This window comes from Cebus imitator, unplaced genomic scaffold, assembly GCF_001604975.1.
Source record: "Cebus imitator isolate Cc_AM_T3 unplaced genomic scaffold, Cebus_imitator-1.0 Scaffold251, whole genome shotgun sequence".
In the NCBI taxonomy this organism is placed as follows: Eukaryota; Metazoa; Chordata; class Mammalia; order Primates; family Cebidae; genus Cebus; species Cebus imitator.
The window spans coordinates 420,701-444,196 of record NW_016107566.1 but is presented as its reverse complement, the minus strand read 5'-3'; the positions used below and the strand labels follow the sequence as shown (position 1 = coordinate 444,196).

Here is a 23,496-nt window from a genome sequence, read left to right as displayed (position 1 = left end):
TACCTGGATTTGTTCTGTTGGAATCCCTCTTCTGTTATGGCCCATGGAGTTGGTAGGTGGGGGAGGGGGGCTGGATGATAGTCGCTTCTGTAGTACAGTTGATTGTAAAAGTCAAACTCCTTTGTGTAAAGTAACAAAGAGTCCCTAGACGTGGTAACCAGTGTCCTTCCCTGCCCTCCTGAACGTGATGAAGCACCATATTTCTTTCCTGCTTTCAGACAGCCAATGGCAGGCTCCAAAGTGACATTACCTCTGCCTGTGTGCCACTCACTCCCAGGTTCCCCTATGCCTCACAGCTAGGACTGAGGCCCTGACTTCCTGCCACCAGTGCATCGGGATTTAACCTGAGGCCAGGTGGCTACTTGCCCAAATTAATGGTTGCTAAAATTAAAACAGAGGTAAATAGACCTTTACCTAACACACGGCCTCCCTGGGATTTTAACTGCAGCAAAGAGATCATTGAGGTGCTACCATGTTCTGATCAATGATGGTAATTTTCTTCCCCCTAAGATCAGCTTAATCATGCTAAGAGTCTTAGAGAGCACAGGAGTCAAAAGAAAATTACATGGTTGGTCAGGATTTCTCTGCAGCCCTGGTTTATTTTGTTCCCCATTCTGATTTAGTGTCACACTGCTCAGATGCAATGCATAGCACACTTGTTGAAACTGTAATGAACTGTTTGGCCATACCATGGGGCTCAGCAGAGGGCCACAGAATAAGACAGTCTGTGGTCCAATCCACAGATACTTGACTGAAAAAGTGTCTACAGGGAGCTGAAGTTAGAGATTAAAGAAACGAAGGCTGACAGCCTTGCCCTTGCCAAACATTGGCCTCCAGCCTGGGATTCAACAGTGTTTTAATAACATTTAATAATGTTTAATAGGGCATACATGGTAAAATGAAGAGAACTTCCAAGCCCTGGGCCTGCTGTCTTGCACGTGTGTGTCACAGCTGGGAAAACGCTTGCTTGTACAGGAATAATTGCCACCCCAACTCAGCACCAGCGGGTCTTGGAGGCTGTGGTCTATTCACATGCTCAGCAAGTGTTTAATTAATAGTTCTTTCTCTGTTGTTTTCAAATCAATCATCCAGCTTTGAGCATGTCTATTTTCTCCTGCTGTTTGTTCTGTACTGTCACCTATGGTGCAAAAAGCATATTTTATCAAGAGTCGACTTAATCGCCAGCTTAAAACATTAAAATGCATACTGTAAATCGATTAACAAACTGATCGTTACATGAATCATCAACGTATTTCTTGTGGGTAAGAACTGAGATAAGCAGTGATTAACTACATTGTAAAGCAGCAATGCATTAAAGAAAAAATTAACAGCCATGTCAGGGGCTAAGGAATTCCAGTCACCTCACATGTTTGCACCAACCAGATCACTGAAGACAAGCAACGGGAAGTGGTGACTCAGATGGTAATCTCAAGGGAAAGGTTTAGCGATGAGATGTGTCTGATGCCTCAACACTACCCCTCTCTCCATCTGTCTGTCTCTCTTGGCACCACAATTATGAAACTGCATCCTATATGCTTAGGCCCTAGACCTAAAGCAAGGGACGGACCTCCAATAGAACACCCAACACACACTGATCTCCCCTGTATACTAAATACTGACTTCCTGTATTGTTTTGATTGGGTAAGATTTCCACCCTTATTCTATTTTAATTCAGTCCTGTTTTGTTTGTTGTCTGAGAAACTGATTGCCAAGTAAGAAGGAAGGAAGGTGAGATGCAGATTCACCCGTACCTCTACCCTCAGAGCATATTCTCCTTTGGAAATGGACCTTGGAAAGATTATTTCTCTCTGGGAAGCCCAACATAACATTCAGGTGTGGGTATGGCATCCACCTTTATCTGGCGTGGGCCTTGGTGGGAAGAAGGCTTTCAAGGTTGGAGGAAGGAGGCTGGAGAGAAGTCTAGCGGTTTTCTGATGATGCAGTTGTCCTTGCTGTCTGGGCCTGCGCTATCCAACACAGTAGCCACTAGCCACGTGGAGTTCAGTAAGATTTAAAATTCCATAGACACTAGCCTCATTTCCAATGGTGGCTGATGGCTACTGTACTGGACAGTACAGACTTGGAATATTTCCACCATGGCAGAAAGTTCTACTGGACAGCATGTCCCTAGGCTCCAGGCAGCCCTGGAGCCTCACCTGGGGGATGAGCAAAATCACAGAGTGAGAATACGGGTGGTCCAGGACCCCTCCCAGTCCCAGGTCCCGAATGACATCCAAGCAAAGGACACTGTTGCCCCGGGACGGTTTCAAAAGCTGGAGGCCGAGACTCCAAAGAGCTGGAGAGGCGTGCTAACTGAATCAGTGCTTGAACGGCAACTTCTCTTTTGCAATCCTTGCTGGTCTGACAGGCTCCTGCAGAATTACATCACTTCCTAAAAAACAGGCAAACACCTCTCCTTCAAGTTAGCACCGACCCAAACAAGCAGGAAACAGGAAATGTTCACGTTTCAGGGAGGCTGCAGCCCGGCGCAGCATCCTGAGCTCGCCGCCGAGGCGAACGGACATGCAGGCTCCCCGCACAGCCCTGGTCTTCGCCCTGGTGATCACGCTCGTTCCCGCCGGCCGGGGTAAGCCGCCTCCCCTTCACACTCCCGGGAAGGAGGATCGAGAAGGCTGGTAGGGTGTCGGAGGCTACAGAACTCTGCCGGGGAGGGTGACACCCAGAAAGTCTAATCCTTTCTGTGAAAGAAGTGGAGAAAATTAGAACTCTCTTTTTTGCGGGGCGGGATGGAGGGGGGACGTCGTCGCAGCTGTCTAATCTGGCTCCAGCTCTCTCGCTTCATTTAACCCTCCTGCAGTCTTTGTCTTCAAAGATGTGTGGGTCCCTGTAATTTACCAGCTTTAATGGGCATATTAAGAAAGCCATAAACTTTTTGGCAGTTTATGTTAAAAAGAAAAAAAAAGCTTCAATCGGATGAAATAGAGACATGATTAATTTGCTTTTTAATAGTGTAGGCTGAGAAATCTGCTGGTTCCAAAATCTCCTGGAAAAACTGGAGTATGAAAATTTACTACTAGAAAGCATACTAAAGAAAAGATATAAACTTAAAAGCAAAAAGTAATCAGGAAAGAGTTTACCAGGTACTCCCTCTAACACATCAAGTAAGGTCTTTCATCTACTTTTATTGAACCTTGTTACTTTCACAGATTTTTTTTTGACATTGATTGTTACTAATGAAGATTTGTTTGAAAAATTAATATGATTGAAGGCAATCAAAGGTATTGGAGAAAACAAAATACTGAATCTCATTATTATGGGCTAAAAGGAACAGCTGATTTACACCGTAGCTAGTTGCTACAACAAGCACAAGCACCCTCAGCTGCCTCTCTTGTTGACTTGCCTTTGGGTAAACAGACTTGCTGCCCATTGTTTCTGTCAATGAACAGCGACTGCTTCTAGTGTAGGGCAGTATTTCAAGCAAGAGGAAAGTTCTCAAGCTATAGTTCTTTCGATAGAATGGGGGACATCCGCCACAACCTAACAGATGTGACAGCTCCCTGGAGGTCAGCAGCCAGCACCCAGCCACCCCACCCCATCAATTTCTCCTTTCCTGGGCGTTCTCCCTGTGGTCTCCCCAGGCATCTGAGGTAGAAAACAGAAAGTGGAAGGCAAACCATTCAAACTGAAAAGATGTCTGGTTGAAATGGAGTTTAGTGTTCAGAGTGAGTTTGGAAGTGATGTGTTGTTTTATGCCCAATGTTTTGGGGCTGGAAGGGAACTTGACGATGATGCAGCTCAGACCATACTGGGCATACAGGTGAAGAAACGGAGGTGGAAGCAGGGAGATATCTGGGTCTTGCCACTAGTCAGCTCTTCTGGCTTCTACTCCTGGCTTCTTTGCGCTCCTCCACCCCACCCAGGGAACCAGTCACTGTCACTGCCAAGAGCTCTGGAACCTTTCCTAGTAGGACATCGGGGAAGCAAGGCCTAGCCATCTTCCCTCCACCTCTTCTATCACGCAACACTGCCACAGGCGCCTCAAACACTCTCTTAATAAGAATTCATCTTGCCTGAACTCTTTTTTCTTTCCATATTCTACCATGCTGCCTGAACTTTTTTTTAAGCTTCTGAAAAATGATTGAATCCTGATGTCTGCAGCTCAGGAGATGCAAAAGGAGAATCTGAAGAGACTCGGTTCAAGTTCCCTTTCTGACACCTGAATCTGATCATGCCCGTCTTCCCCTTACAGACCCCTGATTTATGCACCTTCGCTTGCTCCTCATTTCCTCACTGTAACCTCCTTCCCATTGGCATTTTCTTCCAGGTGTCTTCCCACTCTATGGCTCTTGCCTATAATGAATACATTCTTTTTCCTACCTAGTGAATTCTTATATCACCTTAAAATGCTCAAACTAAATGTGATCTCCTTGATGTCACCTTTCTGTGCCCCTTCTCTGGACCTCTGCTTGTACCTGCTGTGGTGTCCCCGTACACCTAAACTTCTGCTAATCACTTTGAACCATAATTGTGTCCATGCCTCCCAACTGGCTGTGAACAACTCCAGGAAAAATCCTGTGTAGTTCATCTTTGACTTTCCAAAATCCTGTCAGGGCTCAGCATAAATTAGAAAAGAATTGTTGATAAATATGAAAATCATCCCTAGAATGAATATGAGGCTGATTACAAAAAAACTGATAGCTCATGAAAACAGGTAGTGTTGGAATGTAAAGAGAAGTCAAAAATGAAAAGTTGCATTTCGGTAGAGTATGGGGATTATCTAAATAACCCAATGTGCTAATTGGGCCCTGCCGGGATTCCCAATGTTTGAAAAATGCCCACTTGCAAAAAGCTGTTTAATAAAAGCTGTTCCTTTGAGATGATTAGTCATGGAAAAGGTGACTTTAAATTAAAGATTCTTTAAATTAATTACAGCTAGTGCTCGACTTACGACCACGATTGGGTTAGACAGACCGGTCGTAACACGATTTGGTCGTAAGTTGAGTAGGCTATATGTACAGTACTGTGAAATGATGTTATAAAAATCTTTAAGTCATATTTTATCATAATTTTCTTTCATTATTGTTATATATCATAATTTTCTTTGTTCATTTTATGCCATTTGTATCATCTCTACACCATTTTGTTTCTTATTTTTACATTCGTCAGGTTTAAGTAAAACACTGCATTACCAGTACAACTGGTTTAATATTTGCAAAACATACAAAATTACAAAATACAGGTGCATAGAAAAATACAAAATACAGATGTAAAAAATACCACAGGAAACATTTTCCCGATTGCAAAACATATCAAAATATATAAACATGTACAAAACATTTTATTGGCCGCTGGTGCTTGGCTGCGGATTGTTGATGTCGTCATCTGAGGCAGCAGTTGGGGTTGCCGGAGTTGGTTTTTTCATAAACATGGTAAACTTTATCTGAATTGTATGTTTCTTTTTTTCTTCATAAATTTCACGATACGGACGAAACACATCGTGCGCCATCCGTTCAATCCTTGCAAATCGTTCGATGTTTGGGTCCATTGCTTTGAAATGTATAAGAAGTTTATTGGGAGGGGTTTGATGAAAAATATGCAAGACACAAAACACAAATTGCTGTACCGAGTCTGGGATAACAGTTGAAATGGTGCACACAGAGATGGTAGTGCTGCCGGAAGCTGGTCCGCACTGTCGTATGCCCAGCTGGGCAACGTTTGCGCTGCCAGACGCGGAGCAGTCGTGGCTAGCGATTGTGGTCATAAAGTCGAATGGTCGTAAGTTGCATAGGTCATAAGTCGATCAATACCTGTAATGTACATGACTTTTAGCTAATATTGCCTACGGCTTCAGGATATGAGTTACTTTCGAGGTGTCACAGGTGTAAACCTGGGGATGTTTGTTAGAAGAATCCAACCTGCTGAATGGCCTGATGCCTTGTTTGCAAGCATATTCTGAGATGCATCCCAAATTAAGCTTTTATTAACAGCAAGCAGGTAACGTGAAATAATATCTGCAGTTGCATGAGACCAGCACCATTGCCTCTGAGTCAGTGACCTCTTCTCTTTATCTTATTTTTTTATTTTTTATTTTTTGAGATGGAGTTTTGCTCTTGTTGCCCAGGCTGGAGTGCAATGGTACAATCTTGGCTCACTACAACCTCTGCCTCCTGGGTTCAAGTGATTTCCTGACTCAGCCTCCTGAGTAGCTGGGATTGTAGGCGAATGCCACCATACCCAGTTAATTTTTTTTTTTAGGGTTAGTTGAGACAGGATTTCACCATGTTGACCAGGCTGGTCTCAAACGCCTGACCTCACTTGATCCACCCACCTCGGCTTCCCAAAATACTGGGATTACAGGCGAGAGCCACCGTGCCCGGCCCCTTTTCTCTTCTCTTTATATAAATAGATAGCCTGACATAGAATTGAGTTCTACCCCAAGAGAAATAATTCACTTGGAGGTCACCAGGAGAGAAATAAGAAAGCAGCTTTTCTGGGACTGTAACCAAATGGGTGGGCATAAAGGAAAGCTTGGGCCTAGGGGTCTTGGGTAGTGTAGGATCCTAAGAACTTTCAAACTCAAGGAGACATTCTGCTGATGGAGTGAAGGGGACGGGGGTGTCCCTACCTCTGTTCTTTACCCTATGCCTGTCAATGTCAACTTAACACTATCACAAAACCGAGGGCAACTTTCTAAATACCAAAAGCATGGGATTTATTAGCTGCTACAAGCAGAATGGTTGCAGAGGGAGAGCTAAAGGGCATGAGGCAGAAACAACGACGCTGTGACTGTTTTGGTGCCAAATAGAGAGGAATGGGAGATTTTCTGGGCTGGTTTAGAAGAATAAGAACCATATAAGTATTGGATGAATCTCGAGAAGGAGAGAAAGAATAGAAGAAAATACTAGCTATGTAAGTAAGGCTACCCATTCTGACACTCTAATATCTCATATCTAATTTCAATGAACATGGCTGACATCTGCTATTTCCTGGGACAGTGCCAATTTCAAGTATTAATAACAATGGTGGCTAATATATACAGCACTCATTATAGGTCAGGCACTGTTCTAAAGGCTACATACACTAACTCATTTAATTCTCTGAACAACCTTATAAGGTGGGCACTATGATCCCTGTTTTACATTTGAGAAAACTGAGGCACAGAGAGGCTAAGTGATTTGCCCAAGGTCACACAGCTAAGTAGTGAATCTAAGTAAGATTCTGCCTCAGGAGTCCATACTCTAACCATACTCCATACTGCCTCTGGGTTTTCAGCCTCTGCCAGGCTACACGTCTAGCTTTGGTTTAGAAAACCGTGGTTGTTGAAACTTTCCCGCTGTAGGTGCAGCACAGAACTCTTGGCTGGGCTTTACAGTTGCTGCCTGTTGATTTTAGAGCTGTATTTGTTTGCACTGGGTCAGACTGGCTGACAGGAAGCGGAATGATGAGACCTGGGTTAAACCTAGACTGCAGAGGGGAAAGGGATGGGCTGAAAGAGGTGCAGAGGGCGCACAAGAGAATCTGGGGATTAGTGTGTTTAAGACTAGAAGCAGGAAAAGCAGAATGTCAAAGCCACTGGGTAAGAGGCTTCTGGGTATGGGAACCAGATAGAGGAAGAACAGCCTTCTGTCAGGAAGTCAGTGTGGGAGAGCCCTGCTGAGAACTGGCCCTGACGACCAAATACTGTCAGGGACTTCCCCAAAAACCAGACCAAGAGGATGAGCTCTCAAGTCCTTCTGGGTCTCAAATTCGGAATCCCAGGAAACCATAAGAGGGAAGATATTGGCTGGGATGGGCTCAGTTCTGTAATGAGACAATGCAACCTGCAGCTTTCCTATCTGTATGCAGTTTGTGCTACTCTCAAAAGTTGGCAAAGACACGGAGACACAAACTCTGCCCCACTAGTCTGAGGGTAGATTAGTGTAATAGCCTTGTCTATCTTGATGGTCAATCCATCCATTGGGCTTTTAATTTTAGTCATCATTATTTGGCATTTCCAGAAAATCTTTCTTTTATACACATTGTGCCTTGGGGTGTTTTCCCTTGTGTTATCCCTTCTTTTATGTCATTATTTTAATGTCATTATTTTAAACATCTTATTATCTATTTGGTAACTTTTAGCTAAAGTTTGTACAGACATAGTCTTGCTGCTTGTCATATCTGTTGCTTCCCATTCTTTTTTTTTTTTTTTTTTTTTTTTGAGATGGAGTTACCCAGGCTGGAGTGCAGTGGCACGATCTTGGCTTACTGCAAACTCTGCCTCTCAGGTTCAAGCCAGTTCTTCTGCCTCAGCCTCGCAAGTAGCTGGGATTACAGGTGCATGCCACCACACCTGGATGAGTTTTGTATTTTTAGTAGAGACAGGGTTTCACCATGTTGGCCAGGCTGGTCTCAAACTCCTGACCTTGGGTGATCCACCCACCTTGGCCTCCCAAAGTGCTGGGATTACAGGCATGAGCCACTGCAACCGGCTTTGCCTCCCATTCTTGATGGAAATTTTGGGGGCCCTGAGGGCCCAGAACCTGGCACACCAAGGATGGCTCACCCTACTTAATAGAACCCCAAATTATCTGATCCCATCACCAAACTACTATAAAGTGCTTTAAGCTCCAATTCTTTTTTAATATAACCCTAGCCTTGTCATCACAAACTAGGAATTGGGAGAAACTGAGACAGGGATGTGCTTAAGGGAGCTCACGATTGGATTCGGTCTAAACCCCAGCCTTGAATGGGAAGTGGCAGGCATCAGAGGTCAGCTTCCAAGAGCTGCAGGGGGCAGCGACAAAGCCTCCATGAAGGGGTAAGCTGGCAACCAGAGCCAGCAGTGTAGCCAAGTAAGATACCAGAAGTAGGTAACCAAGGAGACCGAACTGATTGCCCCCAAGAAAGAAGAAAGGAATAGATCAATCCAAATTGAAACTCACAGGAGGGCTCAGGTAGCACAGGTGTCAGGATGATGGCAAGATCAGTGTGGGGTAGCTGACCTGACTCTGAATTTTGCCAAAGTCATTTCAGTGACTTTTTTTTTCTTTATACCATAGTCTGAAGTTTTAGCTTTAACTCTTGACCCAGTGAATGGACAGGAGCTCCCTGAAAACATTATATAGCCTGTTAACTCCCTGGGCTCACACCTTGGTTGAGGAAATCTTCATCGGTAGATATAACTCCAAATTTCAACTTCCTCTATAAGCTTTCAAAAATATATATATTTCCTGAGCCCTAGGCATTTTCTTGCTTTCTTGAGATTTCTTTATGCATTTAAAATATTGCTTTTTATATTTTGTTCAACATTTCTAGGTGTTGCACATTGGGAGAATTTTTAGGTTACTATGTTTATCAGTTTATGTGTAAAAGGAAATTTTTCTACACAACCATTCTGGAGAATAATTTGGAAATATTACATAAGCAGAAGATGTTCATACTCCACAATCCCAAGAATTTACTCCTACAACACGCACAAATGTGCAGTCAAGAGGTATGGCTGAGGTTGTTAATGATAGCACTGTTTGTAAAAATGAAAAACAAAGCAACATGAAAGCAACCTAAATGCCTATCAACGAAAGAAGGAAAAATAAAATTTAGTATAGTCCCAGAATGAGTACTACAGAGCAAGTAAAATTAATGAATTAGAGCCAAATGTATCAAAGTGAATCAGTCTCAAAAGCCGTGTTGACAAAAAAGTCACTTAAAGATTATTATGCAGCGGGGCGTGCTGGGTCATGACTGTAATCCCAGCACTTTGGGAGGCAGAGACAGCGGATCACTTGAAGTCAAGAGTTCAAGACTAGCTTGACCAACGTGGTGAAACCTCATCTCTTCTAAAAATACAAAAATTAGCTGGGCATGGTGGCACTCACCTGTAGTCCCAGCTACTCGGGAGGCTGAGGCAGGAGAATCACTTGAACCCAGGAGGCAATAGTTGCAGTGAGCCGAGATTGTGCCACTGCACTCCAGCTTGGGCGACAGAGTGAGACTCTGTCTCAAAATAAATAAATAAGTAAGTAAAGTTCTTATACAGAAGTGGGATGGGGAAAAAAGGAAATAAAGATTATTAGGCATAGAATAATTATATTTATTTAATTTTTTTTAACATATCAAAAATTATGCTATATATTGCTTAGGAACATAGACATGTTTGAAAAGTGGGAATGATACACAGTAACGTTAGGAGAATATTTACCTTTGATGAGTGAGGAAGATGAGATCAGGGAGGGGCATAATGAGGGCTTCAATTGTACCTAAAATATTGTTTCTGTCAGCAAAAAGATGGCAGTCCAGGGCTCAGCAAACTAAGACCCTTGGGCCAAATCCAGCCAGCTTTCTTTTTTTCCAAGCCCTTTAGCTAAGATTGATTTTTACATTTGTAAATGGTTATATCTTTAATGTTTATATAAATAAGTGCTGGTATTTGCCTCTTAGCCCAGAAAATCTAAAATGTGTACTCTCTAGCCTTTTAAGAGAAAGTTTGCCAACTTCTGCTCTTGTCAATATGAAAAAATTTAAGATAATTAGGGGATGAGTACCTTGTTATTTGTTAAAGCATTCTCTATTCTTTTCAGTAGGTATACTTTATTTTTTATTTTTTTGAGATGAAGTCTCACTCTTGTCCCCCAGGCTGGGTGCAATGGTGCCATCTCAGTTCACTGCAACCTCCGTCTCCTGGGTTCAAACGATTCCCCTGCGTCAGCCTCCTGAGTAGCTGGGATTACAGGCACCTACCAACATGCCCAGCTAATTTTTGTATTTTTAGTAGAGACAAGGTTTCATCATATTGGCCAGGCTGGTCTTGAACTCCTGACTTCAAGTGATCCTCACGCCTCGGCCTCCCAAAGTGCTGGAATTATAGGCATGAGACACCATGCCTGGCCCCAGGTATACTTTCATAATGAAAGGTAATGAGAGAGGCTGTGAGTTCTTCTCGTTCTCCTCCATCTTTATTTTTCATGTCTCCCAATTTCTTTGAAGGTGGTTAATACACCTTCATTTTCTCACATTCCACTCATTTCTCATTCCTCTGCCATGTGGCTACTGTGTCAGGTACAGAATTCAAATTGCTCTGTCTCCATCACCAGTGCCTCCTAACAGCTAAACCCAAAGGACCTATTTTTGCGCTTAGTTTATGTTTTTCTCCATAGCATTTGTTCTAATTGATCAGTAATTGTAGCTCTCCTAGCTCTCCTATCCTTAATCTTCACGATGCTCTTTTCTTCTGGATCTCCTACTGTGACTCTGATTGCTTCTTTCCAGTGTTTGGTTATGAATCTTTCTCTACCACCTGTTCATTTCATGTTAATGTTCTTTTCTTTTCTCACTCCTTACACCAGTCCTGGGTCAGCAATTCTCCCACCTCAGCCTCTTGGGTACCTGGGACTACAGGCGCGTGCCACTATGCCTGGCTCATTTTTTTTTTTTTTTTTTTTTTTTTTAGCGATAGGGTCTCCCTATGTTGCTCAGGCTGGTCTTGAACTTTTGGGCTCAAGCGCTCCTCCTACCTAGGCCTCCCAAAGTTCTGAGATGATAGGCATGAGCTACTGAGCCCAGCCACGCCCACTTTCATCTTACTCCTGGATTGAAAATTCCCAAATAACCACCTCCAGCCAGACAGATCTGCCCAACTCTCTACCTGTATTTTCATCACTAGATTTCTCTAGACATGTCCCAGGGACCTTAAACTCAGTTCCAAAACAATACTCATTCTTTGCTCCCTGCCAGTTCAGACTCTTCTGGGCCCTCACCAAGGCTACTTTCATTAACTTCGTAACTAGTCTTCTTGCCTCTAGTCTCATCTCCAACCCATTTTCATAAAACCTCCAGAGTAATGGTTCTGTAATAAAAATGTAATCGTTTCCTCCTGTAGTCATTACTCAAGGGTTCTTCATCTCGATAGAATTCAATCCCCTTGGCATCATTCCAAGCGAATGATGAGATGGTCCTGAGTCCCTTTCCACTTTACATTTGCCACTTCCCACTTCCCACAGTGAGCCCTATATTACAGCCACTTGAGTGTGCCAAGCTCTGTGGGCCACTGAGGCTTTCAGTATGCTGTGCCCTCGATTGTAATGCCTTTCTCTGCTCTCTTTGCTTGAAGAACTCCCGAGATTCAATTGAATGGTCCACTTCCCTGTACCCCCTGAGCCCCAAAGGCAATGAATGTCTTCCTCCCCCATGTGCTCATGAGACTTTGTATACAAACACATTATGGCTTTTATTAATCTGTATTATAATTATTGATTTGCATGCCATTGTCCCTACTTAACAGTCACTTCCCTGGGAGGCAGAAGCTGGTCTCATTCGCCTTTGTATGCCGAAGCGTAGAATGGCAACTTGCACATTAAGAGGCACACAACAAAAGTGTAGTGACTGACTCAGTGAATGCATAAACAACATGAAATTTATCATATGCCCCAAGATTTACTTGTATTTATGACAAGATTATAATCATTTAAATAAGGAAATCAACATATAGCAATACTTGGATAAATGTTCTTTTTGGTTAACACAGTTTTACAATTTTATTCCAGAATATTAGCTAACTATCCCAAATCTTTTACTTATTTAATTTGATTTTTATTTTTTTGAGACGAAGTTTCTCTCTGTCACTCAGGCTGGAGTACAGTGGTGTGATCTCTGCTCCTGCAACCTCCAGCTCCTGGGTTCAAGTGATTCTCCAGCCTCAGCCTCCCAAGTAGTGGGGATTACAGGCATCTGCCACCAAGCCTGGCTAATTGTTTTTTGTATTTTTGGTAGAGACAGAGTTTCACCGTGTTGGCCAGGCTGGTCTCAAATTCCTGACCTCAAGTGATGCATTCACCTCAGCCCCTCAAAGTTCTGGAATTACAGATTACAGGTGTAAGCCACTGCACCCAGCCTCCCAAATCTTTTAATATGTGAACAGTTGACGTCTGTCTCTTCAAACCAAAACAATTATTACACTCTCGACTCCCCCACTGCCACCCCAGCCTCAGCCTTCCTGGAGAGAGTGCTATGTCGCTGCAGAGAAAACGTTTTTACCCACCTTCTCAAAATATGAACACAAGTTCAGACCCAGAAAAATACACATTAAGTGGCAAAATTATTTACAGAAAGGACATACAGTTACAAGCATTTTGGGGAGATATTTGAAAGGAAAACAAAGGAAATACAGTTCCATAGATACTTAGCTTCAAGCCAGTAAGAGCTGATGTGATAACTTTAAAAATAACTAAAATTTGTGTAACATAAAATTCACGGGAAAATCTACCTCGGCTGTTGAGGAAAACACAGAAATATTTCCTGAGTAATTAAAGAAGGTGGTTAAAAGAAAAGTTATCTAACACAACAGTATCTGGTCGTTGTTCTGGCTTCTTTTCCTTAAAACCAATAAATCTAGTTTGTTTCTGAATTACTTCTATGTTTTCTATGAGTTAGATCCATCGTTGTTATTTTCTGTTTTCCATCATGTTGTGATTTTCAGAAATGGGATTCCAACGGTTGCCAAGGTTTGCTGATGTGTTGTTATTATTCCTTGACGACACGAGGCTCATTCCCTTAAAAACTGGTGTATCCTTTTCTAAGGCTTATGCTTGTTTGCTTATTTATGATTAAGATTACCAAATTTAGCAAATAAAAATATAGGACAACCAGTTAAATGTGAATTTCAGATAAGCAATATTTTTCTTTAGCATAAGGACGTCCTTTACAATTTACTGTATTTAGTACAAATATTATATGGAAGATACTAATACCAAAAATGTTTCATTGTTTATCTGATACTCAGATTTAACTAGGCATCCTGTATTTTATCTAGTAGTTTTATTTAAGATTATGATTGTCTTTTCTCAAGCAACGACCATCTCTGTGTTGGTCCTGCTTCATCACTAAGGTCACAGACATGTTGGTTATGTACACTACATATTAGAATAATATTTAGGCTGAGACCTAGATCAGCCATTCAAATAACAAGAAATCACTTCTGAAAAAAAAATTCTGGTGATTATTTAGAATAAAACCAGGAATTCAAATGCAGGTCAACTTAAAAAAAAATCTATTAATGTAATCACATTAAAAACTAAATTAGGAAAAAATCATAAGATTGTATTAATACATGCACAAGAGAGGTTGACAAAGAGAGTGAGACTAGTATGACATCAATAGCTCCAGCCGTGATACTAAAATTCAGAGTGCTTGAGCCTAGGAGTCTGTTCTGGCTGGAAGGGCAGGATCAATTCTCTTTAACCGTAAAATAGGACCAGAAGCCCAGTGGCTTTAGGGACCTGTTTAAGGCTTAGCTGATCCAAGGAAATCCGACCCACCATTCTGCTCCCCTCACACAGCACTTCAAAACCTCAGCAATTTGTTTCCTTCTGCAGCCCCTTGCAGGAAAGCATCAAACGCTATTGCTCCCATGCTCCTGCCTAGGCTGGCAATGGGGACTCTGCTGCAAGCCTCCCTGTGGATGTCCTCTCCCTGTTGTTCCTCCTTCCCTCTTGGTGGCGACCAAGCCCCTGAGGTGGTAGCCCACAGCATTCCCCGCCTTCCTGTTCTTTAACTTACCACAAACACATGCGTACTATTTATGGTTTCGTTTGTCTCTGTCTTTCAGTTGCTCTCTCTGGCAATGCTGAGCTTGTGCTGAGCTAAGCAAGGAATGGGATGCCCATGAACCCCATGAAAGAGCCCCCTCACTTATGGAATGGGGTGGCGGTGTCTTCCCACCCTGCCTTAGAGGCCAGGTAGAGGACAAATATCTTGAGGCAAGGGCATGGCTGGGAGTATTTGCTTCCAAGTTACTCTTTTAAATTGTAATTTTGAAATTGGTTCTTGTAAAGAAGAAATAAAATAGAAATATAATAAAAACAGAAAAGTATTCAGTTTGGCAATAACTATCCTTTAATAACCCTTTTTCTTTTTTTTTCATTTCAAAGCACTTTCATGTCTCTTATCCTATCGATGGTATGAAGAACTTTGTTAAGGTTTTAAAGTGTATTTGTATTCTTTCTCATAAAAATACACATTCTTTAAAACTGCTGGGTCCAGTGTATAAAAAGTAGTCAGGTGACCAAAAATGCAGCTTCCACAAGTGAGTACTCCAAACCAGAAACAGCCTCAGGACCTGAGCAAATCTGATTAAATGTGAGCTTTCTTTAAAAAGATATCAGAATGAAACGTTTAAAATGAAAAAGACATCAGAACATTGTGGGTTCTCCCCCTATAAAACATGTTTTAATCTGATAGTAAATTACAGCTGCAGGTGTGCTTCTCAATTCAAGGGGGTAAAAATATAACAAACCCTCACAAGTAATTCCCCAGAGCAGACCACTTCCTGAAAGTGTTTTACCATACAACCTCCTCAAAACTAGAAAAAAGAATCCCTTCTTTATGTTCTTCTGCTGTAAGGCATCATCACCTGTAGTTATCTGGTAGCTGAAGAGAAAAAGCGTACGAAACACAAGCATTGCTTGATGATCTTACATACCTTTCTATACTTACACGCTGCCATTAACCCTCAATGCTTTTGTCTTGTAACTGTTCAACCACCTATCTATTCTGCCAATATCTTCTTGAAGTATAGTAGTCAGAAAAAACATATTAGGCGAAGGCTTTCACTTAATAAAATTGACAAATATGTGGAACAACTGAGCTTATAAGAAAACAGCAATCCCTCCTCTTCCCTAGTCCTGCTCCCAGAGAGAATCAAGTCACCTGTCCTTTACATGGGGACAAATGCGTGAACCATGCTCATTGCCCTTGCCAAGAAAACTATAAACATGAAGTCTCATCATCTAGGAGGCATAAGCTGCTATTAAGCAATTCCTCCATTCTCTAGTATGTTTGAAAGATTTGGATAGCTCTTTGAGAGAAATCCACATTAGATTTATCTTTCTTTGTGACTAGAGATACACTGTGTATGTATGACTGAAAATAATCTGTTAGGGGAGGAGGAAATCGAGCTCTGGGGAAAAAGGTGAGAGCGTCAATTTCACCACAGACCCACCAGGCCTACTGGGCATTCCCTTCAGTCATTCCTTCCACACACAGCAGATGGGGCTGCAGGTGGTCGGGATATGTACAAAACAGTGGAGGAGACAGATGGTGGATAAGCACACAAATGAATTAATTTCAGATAATAAATAATAAGTTAGTACCATTTGGAAACCAAGTGAACTAGAGAAAAGTGCAGAGCACTTCAGAGAAGCACTTGCAGTCCATGAGCTTCAGTGTCCTCTTAGCATCATGTGCAGTCCATGAGCAATGGTGTCCCAGCACCACCATCTACAGTCCATGAGCAATGGTGTCCCAGCGCCACCGTCTGCAGTCCACGAGCAATGGTGTCCCAGCGCCACCGTCTGCAGTCCATGAGCAATGGTGTCCCAGCGCCACCGTCTACAGTCCATGCCTAATGGTGTTCCAGTGCCACCGTCTACAGTCCATGCATAATGATGTCACAGCGCCACCATCTAAAGCCTATGCATAATGGTGTCCCAGCACCTACAGTCCATGAGCAATGGTGTCCCAGCATGACTGTCTACAGTCCATGCATAATGGTGTCACAGCACCACCATCTGTGGTCCGTGAGCAGTGGTGTCCCAGCACCACCATCTGTGGTCCGTGAGCAGTGGTGTCCCAGCACCACCGTCTGCAGTCCATGAGCGATGGTGTCCCAGCACCACCGTCTGCAGTCCATGAGCGATGGTGTCCCAGCACCACTGTCTACAGTCTATGCATAATGGTGTCCTAGCACCACCATCTGTGGTCCATGAGTAATGATGTCCCAGCACCGCCGTCTACAGTCCATGCATAATGGTGTCCCAGCACCACCGTCTGCAGTCCATGAGTAATAGTCTCCGAGCACCACTGTCTGCAGTCCATGAGTAATGATGTCCAAGCACCACCATCTGTGGTCCATGAGTAATGGTGTCCCAGCGCCACTGTCTGCGGTCCTTGAGTAATGGTGTCCAAGCGCCACCATCTGTGGTCCATGAGTAATAGTGTCCCTGCACCACTGTCTGCAGTTCATGAGTAATGGTGTCCCAGCACCATCATCTATAGTCTGTGAGCATTGGTGTTGCAGCTCCACTGAGCGTGGACCATGAGCAACAGTGTCCAAGTGGTATCATCCATCCACTTGAAGTTAGCTTCTCTATGCAAACATAATCAGCCTCCCACAGCCAGGCTGTGTCCTGGTGAGTCTGGTGTGGTTATTCTCATTTTAGTCCCATTCTGTCCCTGGCTATATCACAGTCAGATTCCACAGATGCTGAACAACTGATTTTTTAAAAAGAGATCAAGAGTTAAACTAATGGTGCATACTCCATTAGTTTGTTCCCAAAGGCTTCTGTGTAGTCTTCTCTAATCACATTTAAAACTAATGAGGACTGTCTTCATGAACAATGGCAAATTAAAATAAAGTCCACTCAGTTATGATTTAACTCAGTAATTCTCAACCTAACATACATACATACCAGAGTTATTTGGGAAGCTTTTAAGAAATACTGTTACCCAGGCCACACCCCCAGATATTCTCAAATAACTAATTTGTTTAGGGCTTAAAAACTTCCCAGGTGATGCTGATGCACAGTAAACGTGGAGAACAACAGGTATGACTGATAATTAGACACAACTAAATGAGATTGTTTGAGCAACTTCAGCCAGTATGAACTGCAGACCAGCAGCATCGGCACAACCTGATGCCTTGTTAAAAATGCAAATTCTGGCAGGACTTGGTGGTTCATGCCTGTAATCCCAGCACTTTGGGAGGCTGAGGCAGGAGGATCACTTGAACCCAATAGTTTGAGACCAGCCTGGGTAACAAAGTGAGACTCCCTGTCTCTGCAAAAAATACAAAAATTAGCCAGACGTGGTGGTTCACGTCTGTAGTCCCACCTGCTTGGTGGGCTGAGGTGGGAGGATTGCTTGAGCCCAGGAGTGCCAGGCCGCGGTAAGTCGTGTTCATACCACTGCACTTCAGGCTGAGCAACCGAGTGAGTGACCTGTCTCCCAGACCTATTACATTACAAACTATAAGATTATGCTCAGCCATCTGTGCTTTAAGAAGCCCTGTAGGTGTTTCCAGTCCACGCTATGGTTTGAGGACCACTGGCTTAAAGCACCAAGCTGTTCTATCAGCAATAAGCTTTTCTGGAGAGGCAGATTAAACCCTGGTATGCGTCTCTCTTATTCAGATTTATTCCGGAAGGCATGATGATCACAGTCCTCGCTCAGTATATCCTAGCTAGACTCTCCCTGGTTTTTAAGACTTCGGTGATGATTTTTAAGCTACTGTGTTCTGGCGATAGAGTTGGCAGCTGCTAGGCAAGCCCTTGGCATCCAACTCCCTCTGATTCTTCTCAAATTCACCAAGAAGGAGCATAGAGAAAAAGACGGGGAATGATCTGGTGTGGTTCAGGGGAGGCAAGAAGTGGGCAGGATCTACAGAAGTGAGTTTCAACTTCAGCATCCTGGAGCCATATAGAAAACTGTAAAAAGTATTGAGGCCTGGGTTCTACCCCTAAAGAGTTTGATTGATTATTGATATTTAGAACAGGGTCTTGCTCTGTCACCGAGGCTAGAGTGCAGTGATGTGATCATAGCTCACTCAGCCTTGAACTGGATTCAAGCAATCCTCCTGCGTTAGCCTCCACAGAAGCTGTACCCTCAGGTAGTTTGATGTAATGGGTTTTCGGTATGGTGTGGGCATCAGGCTTTTGAAAGGTGTCTCAGTGATTCTATGTGCAGACTAGGCTCAGAACCACTGGGAGGCTTCTTGGTGTGTTTTTCTCTCCTCCTTCTAACACTAAATCAGGTTTTCGTTGTATACTGAGGTTCAGGAGAGAATGAAAAGGAGTCAGACTTTTGGGTTTGATTTCTTGATCATCCTGAAATTCATACATGTCAGTTACTCCACAAAGCAGGGAAGAGTTTGAAGGCTTGATATCTGACATGTTTTCTTTCATTTCACCATCTGAACTATAAAATTGTTTAAATAATTGGTGCATGGAGTTCACATAATTGACATATGAAAGACTATGGGGCATCTGATTGTGGTCCAACACACTTCGTAACATCCTGAGGTTAGTAGCACTCTCTTGTCATTGTTTTATTTCACATTGTATTATCAGTGTGACAGTCTTTCCGTCAATTTATAATACTTTCTTCTTCTAACTTTAAAAGTTATAGCTTGATTGCTTTTTTTTTTTACATATCTTTGTGTTTATTAAGATTTTTAAAAAAAAATTTTACTTTAAGTTCCAGGATATATGTGCAGAGTGTGCAGGCTTGTTACACAGGTATACGTGTGCCATGGTGGTTTGCTGCACCTATCAATCTGTCATAAAGGTTTTAAGCCCCGCATGCAGTAGGTATTTGTCCTAATGCTCTCCCTCCCCTTGCACCCCACACATGACAGGCCCCAGTGTGTATTGTTCCTCTCTTTGTGTGCATGTGTTCTCATTGTCCAACTCCCACTTATGAGTGAGAACATGCAGTGTTTGGTTTTCTGTTCCTGTGTTAGTTTGCTAAGTTGATGGCTTCCACATTCATCCATGTCCCTGCACAGGGCGTGACCTCATCCTTTTTTATGATTGCATAGTACTCCATGGTGTATATGTACCACATTTTTTTAATCCATTCTGTCATTGGTGGGCATTTGGGTTGGTTCCATGTCTTTGCTATTGTAAATAGTGCTGCAATAAACATATGCATTAACCAATGCATATGTTTCACTTTTGTTTCACTTTCAGAAAAAGAGAAGTTAGCTAGTTTGCTTCCCTGAGAAGCTGAGCCATTTCCATTTAGTGATGATCCCTGGGCAGGGATAAAGGGGACACTGTGCTGCACCACTGTTAGGGCTGCCAGGCCTCACCTCAAACATTTCTTCCCATTTACAAGGATTTCTCCATACATCCTCACCAGATGTGTGAAAGATGTGTCTGCATGAATATTGTCAATAAGTATTTGTAAGTGACTCTGTACACTGTGCAGTTTATTATCTAGTGATCTTAAGATTTTGGGATTAACAATAAACTGAAGTATTGCAGCTTAGTTTCATCATTCACATGACTGACCACTTCCATTATCTCTTTTTTGTTTTCTTTTGTTTTTGTAAGATGGAGTTTTGCTCTTGTTGCCCAGGCTGGAGTGCAATGGCATGATCTCAGCTTACCACAACCTCCACCTCCCAGGTTCAAGCAATTCTCCTGCCTCCCGAGTAGCTGAGATTACAGGATTGTGCCACCACACCCGGCTAATTTTGTATTTTTAGTAAAGACGGGGTTTCTCCATGTTGGTCAGGCTGGTCTCGAACTCCTGACCTCTGATGATTCGCCCATCTCGACCCCCCAAAGTGCTGGGATTACAGGCGTGAGCCACCACACCCGGCCCATTAGCTCTTTAAAATGCTACATTATCTGAGCAGAGAGAAAGAGAAATGGTGAAACGGAGGGAGACTTCCTGAGAGAGTTTGTATTGGAGGTCACTTGAGATGACTGTGACTTGGCCACCTAACAGGGAGGGCTTCTGCCAGATATGCAGCTTCTGAGGCCACCGGCCTCAGCCCTTGCACCCTGGGATCCAGCAGGTGAGCCACGCAAGACAGAACTTCCCACACCTTTCTGCTTCTAACTTGTCTTCCTTATTTCTTCTCTTCTGTTCTTTTGCTTGTTAATGCCTCTCTCTTTGCCCTCTCACCCTATGTCCTATCTCTGTCTTCTGCAGCTTTGCCAGTTTTACCTCTAGCCCCACCTCTTTTACCCTGAAATATGCCGGAATTTAGATAAGGACGTGAAGCAGCAGTGCTTCCTCATGTTACTACATGAGGAAGTTATACCAGGATTAACCTTCTGTGGAACAGCAGAGAAACAAAGTACAGAGACAGGGGAAAGAGAACAGGTGATGGATAAAGAAAATAAACAGAGACACAAATACCTGGCCTGTGTGTGGTAATTTATGGCTCCTAAAGCATTTTCACAATTATTATTTCATTTACTTTCTTTTTTTTTTTTTTTTGACTAAGTCTTACTCTGTCACCCAGGCTGGATTGCAGTGACGTGATCTTGGCTCACTGCAACCTCCACCTCCCTGGTTCAAGTGATTCTCCTGCCTCAGCCTCTCAAGTAGCTGGGACTACAGGTGTGTACCACCACATCCGGCTAATTTTGTACTTTTAGTAGAGACGGTGTTTCACCATGTTAGCTAGGATGATCTTGATCTCCTGACCTCACGATCCATCCGCCTTGGCCTCCCAAAGTGCTTGGATTCCAGGTGTGAGCCACCGCACCCGGCCCTATTTAATCTACTTTCATGCAAACACTATGGGCTAGACAGAGCAGAAGGCCTACATTTCTGGCTTTTAGGAAATGCAGGATTAGAGGGGGAAGGAATTCTTTCCAGGCAATATGGCTGCAGAGAGCAGCAGCCAGTCTCAAGCCCAGCTCTTCTGATTCAAATCCGGTCTTCCTTCCACGATGCCACAGTTATGTGCTTGGAGTCCTGGAACGCAGCACGGGAAGGACACCTGTATGTTCTGCAGGGTTCATGTCCAGACATTTCCTGAAGGAGAGTTCTGCCTTCCTCCACAGTGGCTGGACTCCCAAGGCTGTAAAAGGTCACTTTTATCCAAGAAGCCCAGGATGCCTCCCACAGGAAATCTCCATGGATGATTATGGGCCTTAGTCAGCGTTTCTTTAAACAGGCTGTAGCCCCACAAGCGGTGTGTGAGGCTCTGCAGTGGGTTAAGGGGGCCCCATGTCCACTGGATTAAGACTGGCTGTTAGCCCATAGGCCATGGGAGGGATACCTGTCATGCTTTGGGGGAAAATCCCTCGAGCTGCCCTCAGGATTTATACTTTTGTGACCCTTGGTGCCTCCTGTGGTTTCCACCTTTTTTTGTACGCTTCTGATTTTCTTAACTCTCACCCTTGTCACCTTGGCAACCCACTCCTGGCTGCTGACCTGATTCCACGGCCCATCCTGGTTTGCCAGCTCCCCTTTTGATGACACTTGATTCCTCCTTGCACAAACTCTTCGAGCCAATCCCCAGTGTTTTCACTTTTCCTCCCTTCGACATCCCAGACTCCCTGCACACCCAGTTCTTCCCTCAGTTTCTGCCAATTCTCATTACGTGAAAACTGGAGGGTTGTCTTGGGGAATTTTTTTTTTTTTGAGATGGAGTCTCTCTCTGTTGTCCAGGCTGGAGTACGGTGGTGCAATCTCGGCTCACTGCAACCTCTGCCTCCTGGATTCAAGCGATTCTCCTGCCTCAGCCTCCTGAGTAGCTGGGACTACAGGCACCCACCACCACACCCGGCTAATTTTTATAATTTTAGTAAAGACAAGGTTTCACTATGTTGGTCAGGCTGGTCTTGAGCTCCCGATCTCATGATCTGCCCACCTCGGCCTCCCAAAGTGCTAGGATTACAAGCGTGAGCCACTGCGCCCAGCTGGAGAATTTTTAAGATCAGATCACCTAAGATGCTGTCCCCTCTTACCCTGCACCTAACACCCTCTCATGCTCTCCCCATTTTTAGATACACTGTAGAATGTGCTTGCCTGTGTGCAAACTGAAGAATGAACAGAATCTAAATCTCTATCAATGGGAATAGATTATAATGCGTTCAAATAATGGGGAAAAAACTCTCTATAGTGGAATAGTCTTCAAGATAAAACCTTAAGTGAAAAAAGCAAGGGGAAGAAAGCATAAAAATTGTGCTGCCATTTGTGTTAAAAAAGGAAACAGGAAACAATACTTATACTTGTATATGCATAGAGTTTCTCTCAAAGAAACAGAAACCGTGGTTCCTTCTTGGGAAGGAAAGCGAGTAACTGGGGGAAGGACAGGGTGGTAGTGAAACTTCCTTTCTGACCCTAGCACCCTGTGTAGATCACATATTCAAACCCTTTACTTAAAAACAAGGCAGACACTTTGGAATCAACAGAGACGTGGAAATAGATGGGACCTTGGGGATCACTCCTTAGTTGTGCTGATCAGAGCATCAGGTCATTAAGGGAAAAGTAATTTACCCAAATTCTACAAGTACAAAGTGGCAGAGCTATGACCAGACTCTCATCTGTTATTTGTCACCTATGCTTGAGGAAATGCACCTTCAAAACCCTCCGTATCAGTAGAAATAAACAATATAAATGACAGGATTGCACCCCAGGGCAAGACATTCTAGATTCAGTTTCTTCATCTGTAAAATGTGGACAATAGAGTTGTGAAGATGGAATTAGATAGCGCATGTTTATCCTAGTACTTAGCACATACTAATCATTCAATAAATGCCAGTTACTGTTATTTATTATTTTGAAGCTTTCATAGAGTTGAAGAGAGAGAGAGAGAGAGAGAGAGAAACAATCCCGATTTTCATTTATTTAAATAGCCACTTGAAGTTCTGAGAGAGCAAATGATGCTTAATGCAGAAAACATATGTAAGAGCATGTGTGAGGGGGATACAGCAGTGAGAACTTACAGCCTCTTTAACTCCACCATTCCACCAAGGGCCACCCATGAACAGCATTGTCTCATGCTGAAAAGTAAATATACACAGCCCAGGACCATCTCGT

The 23,496-nt window shown here is 43.2% G+C and overlaps 1 protein-coding gene across 1 annotated transcript in view; it reads left to right on the top strand.

Moving 5' to 3' along the window:
* Positions 1-2,300: 2,300 nt before the first annotated feature.
* The window catches only part of TMEM154 (transmembrane protein 154), a 58,056-nt gene continuing 36,860 nt past the window's right edge, over positions 2,301-23,496 (top strand). Inside the window, exon 1 of the mRNA XM_017498761.1 lies at positions 2,301-2,587. Coding sequence (XP_017354250.1) covers positions 2,524-2,587 — 64 coding nt within the window. The 5' untranslated portion in view covers positions 2,301-2,523. The remainder of the gene's footprint in view (positions 2,588-23,496) is intronic.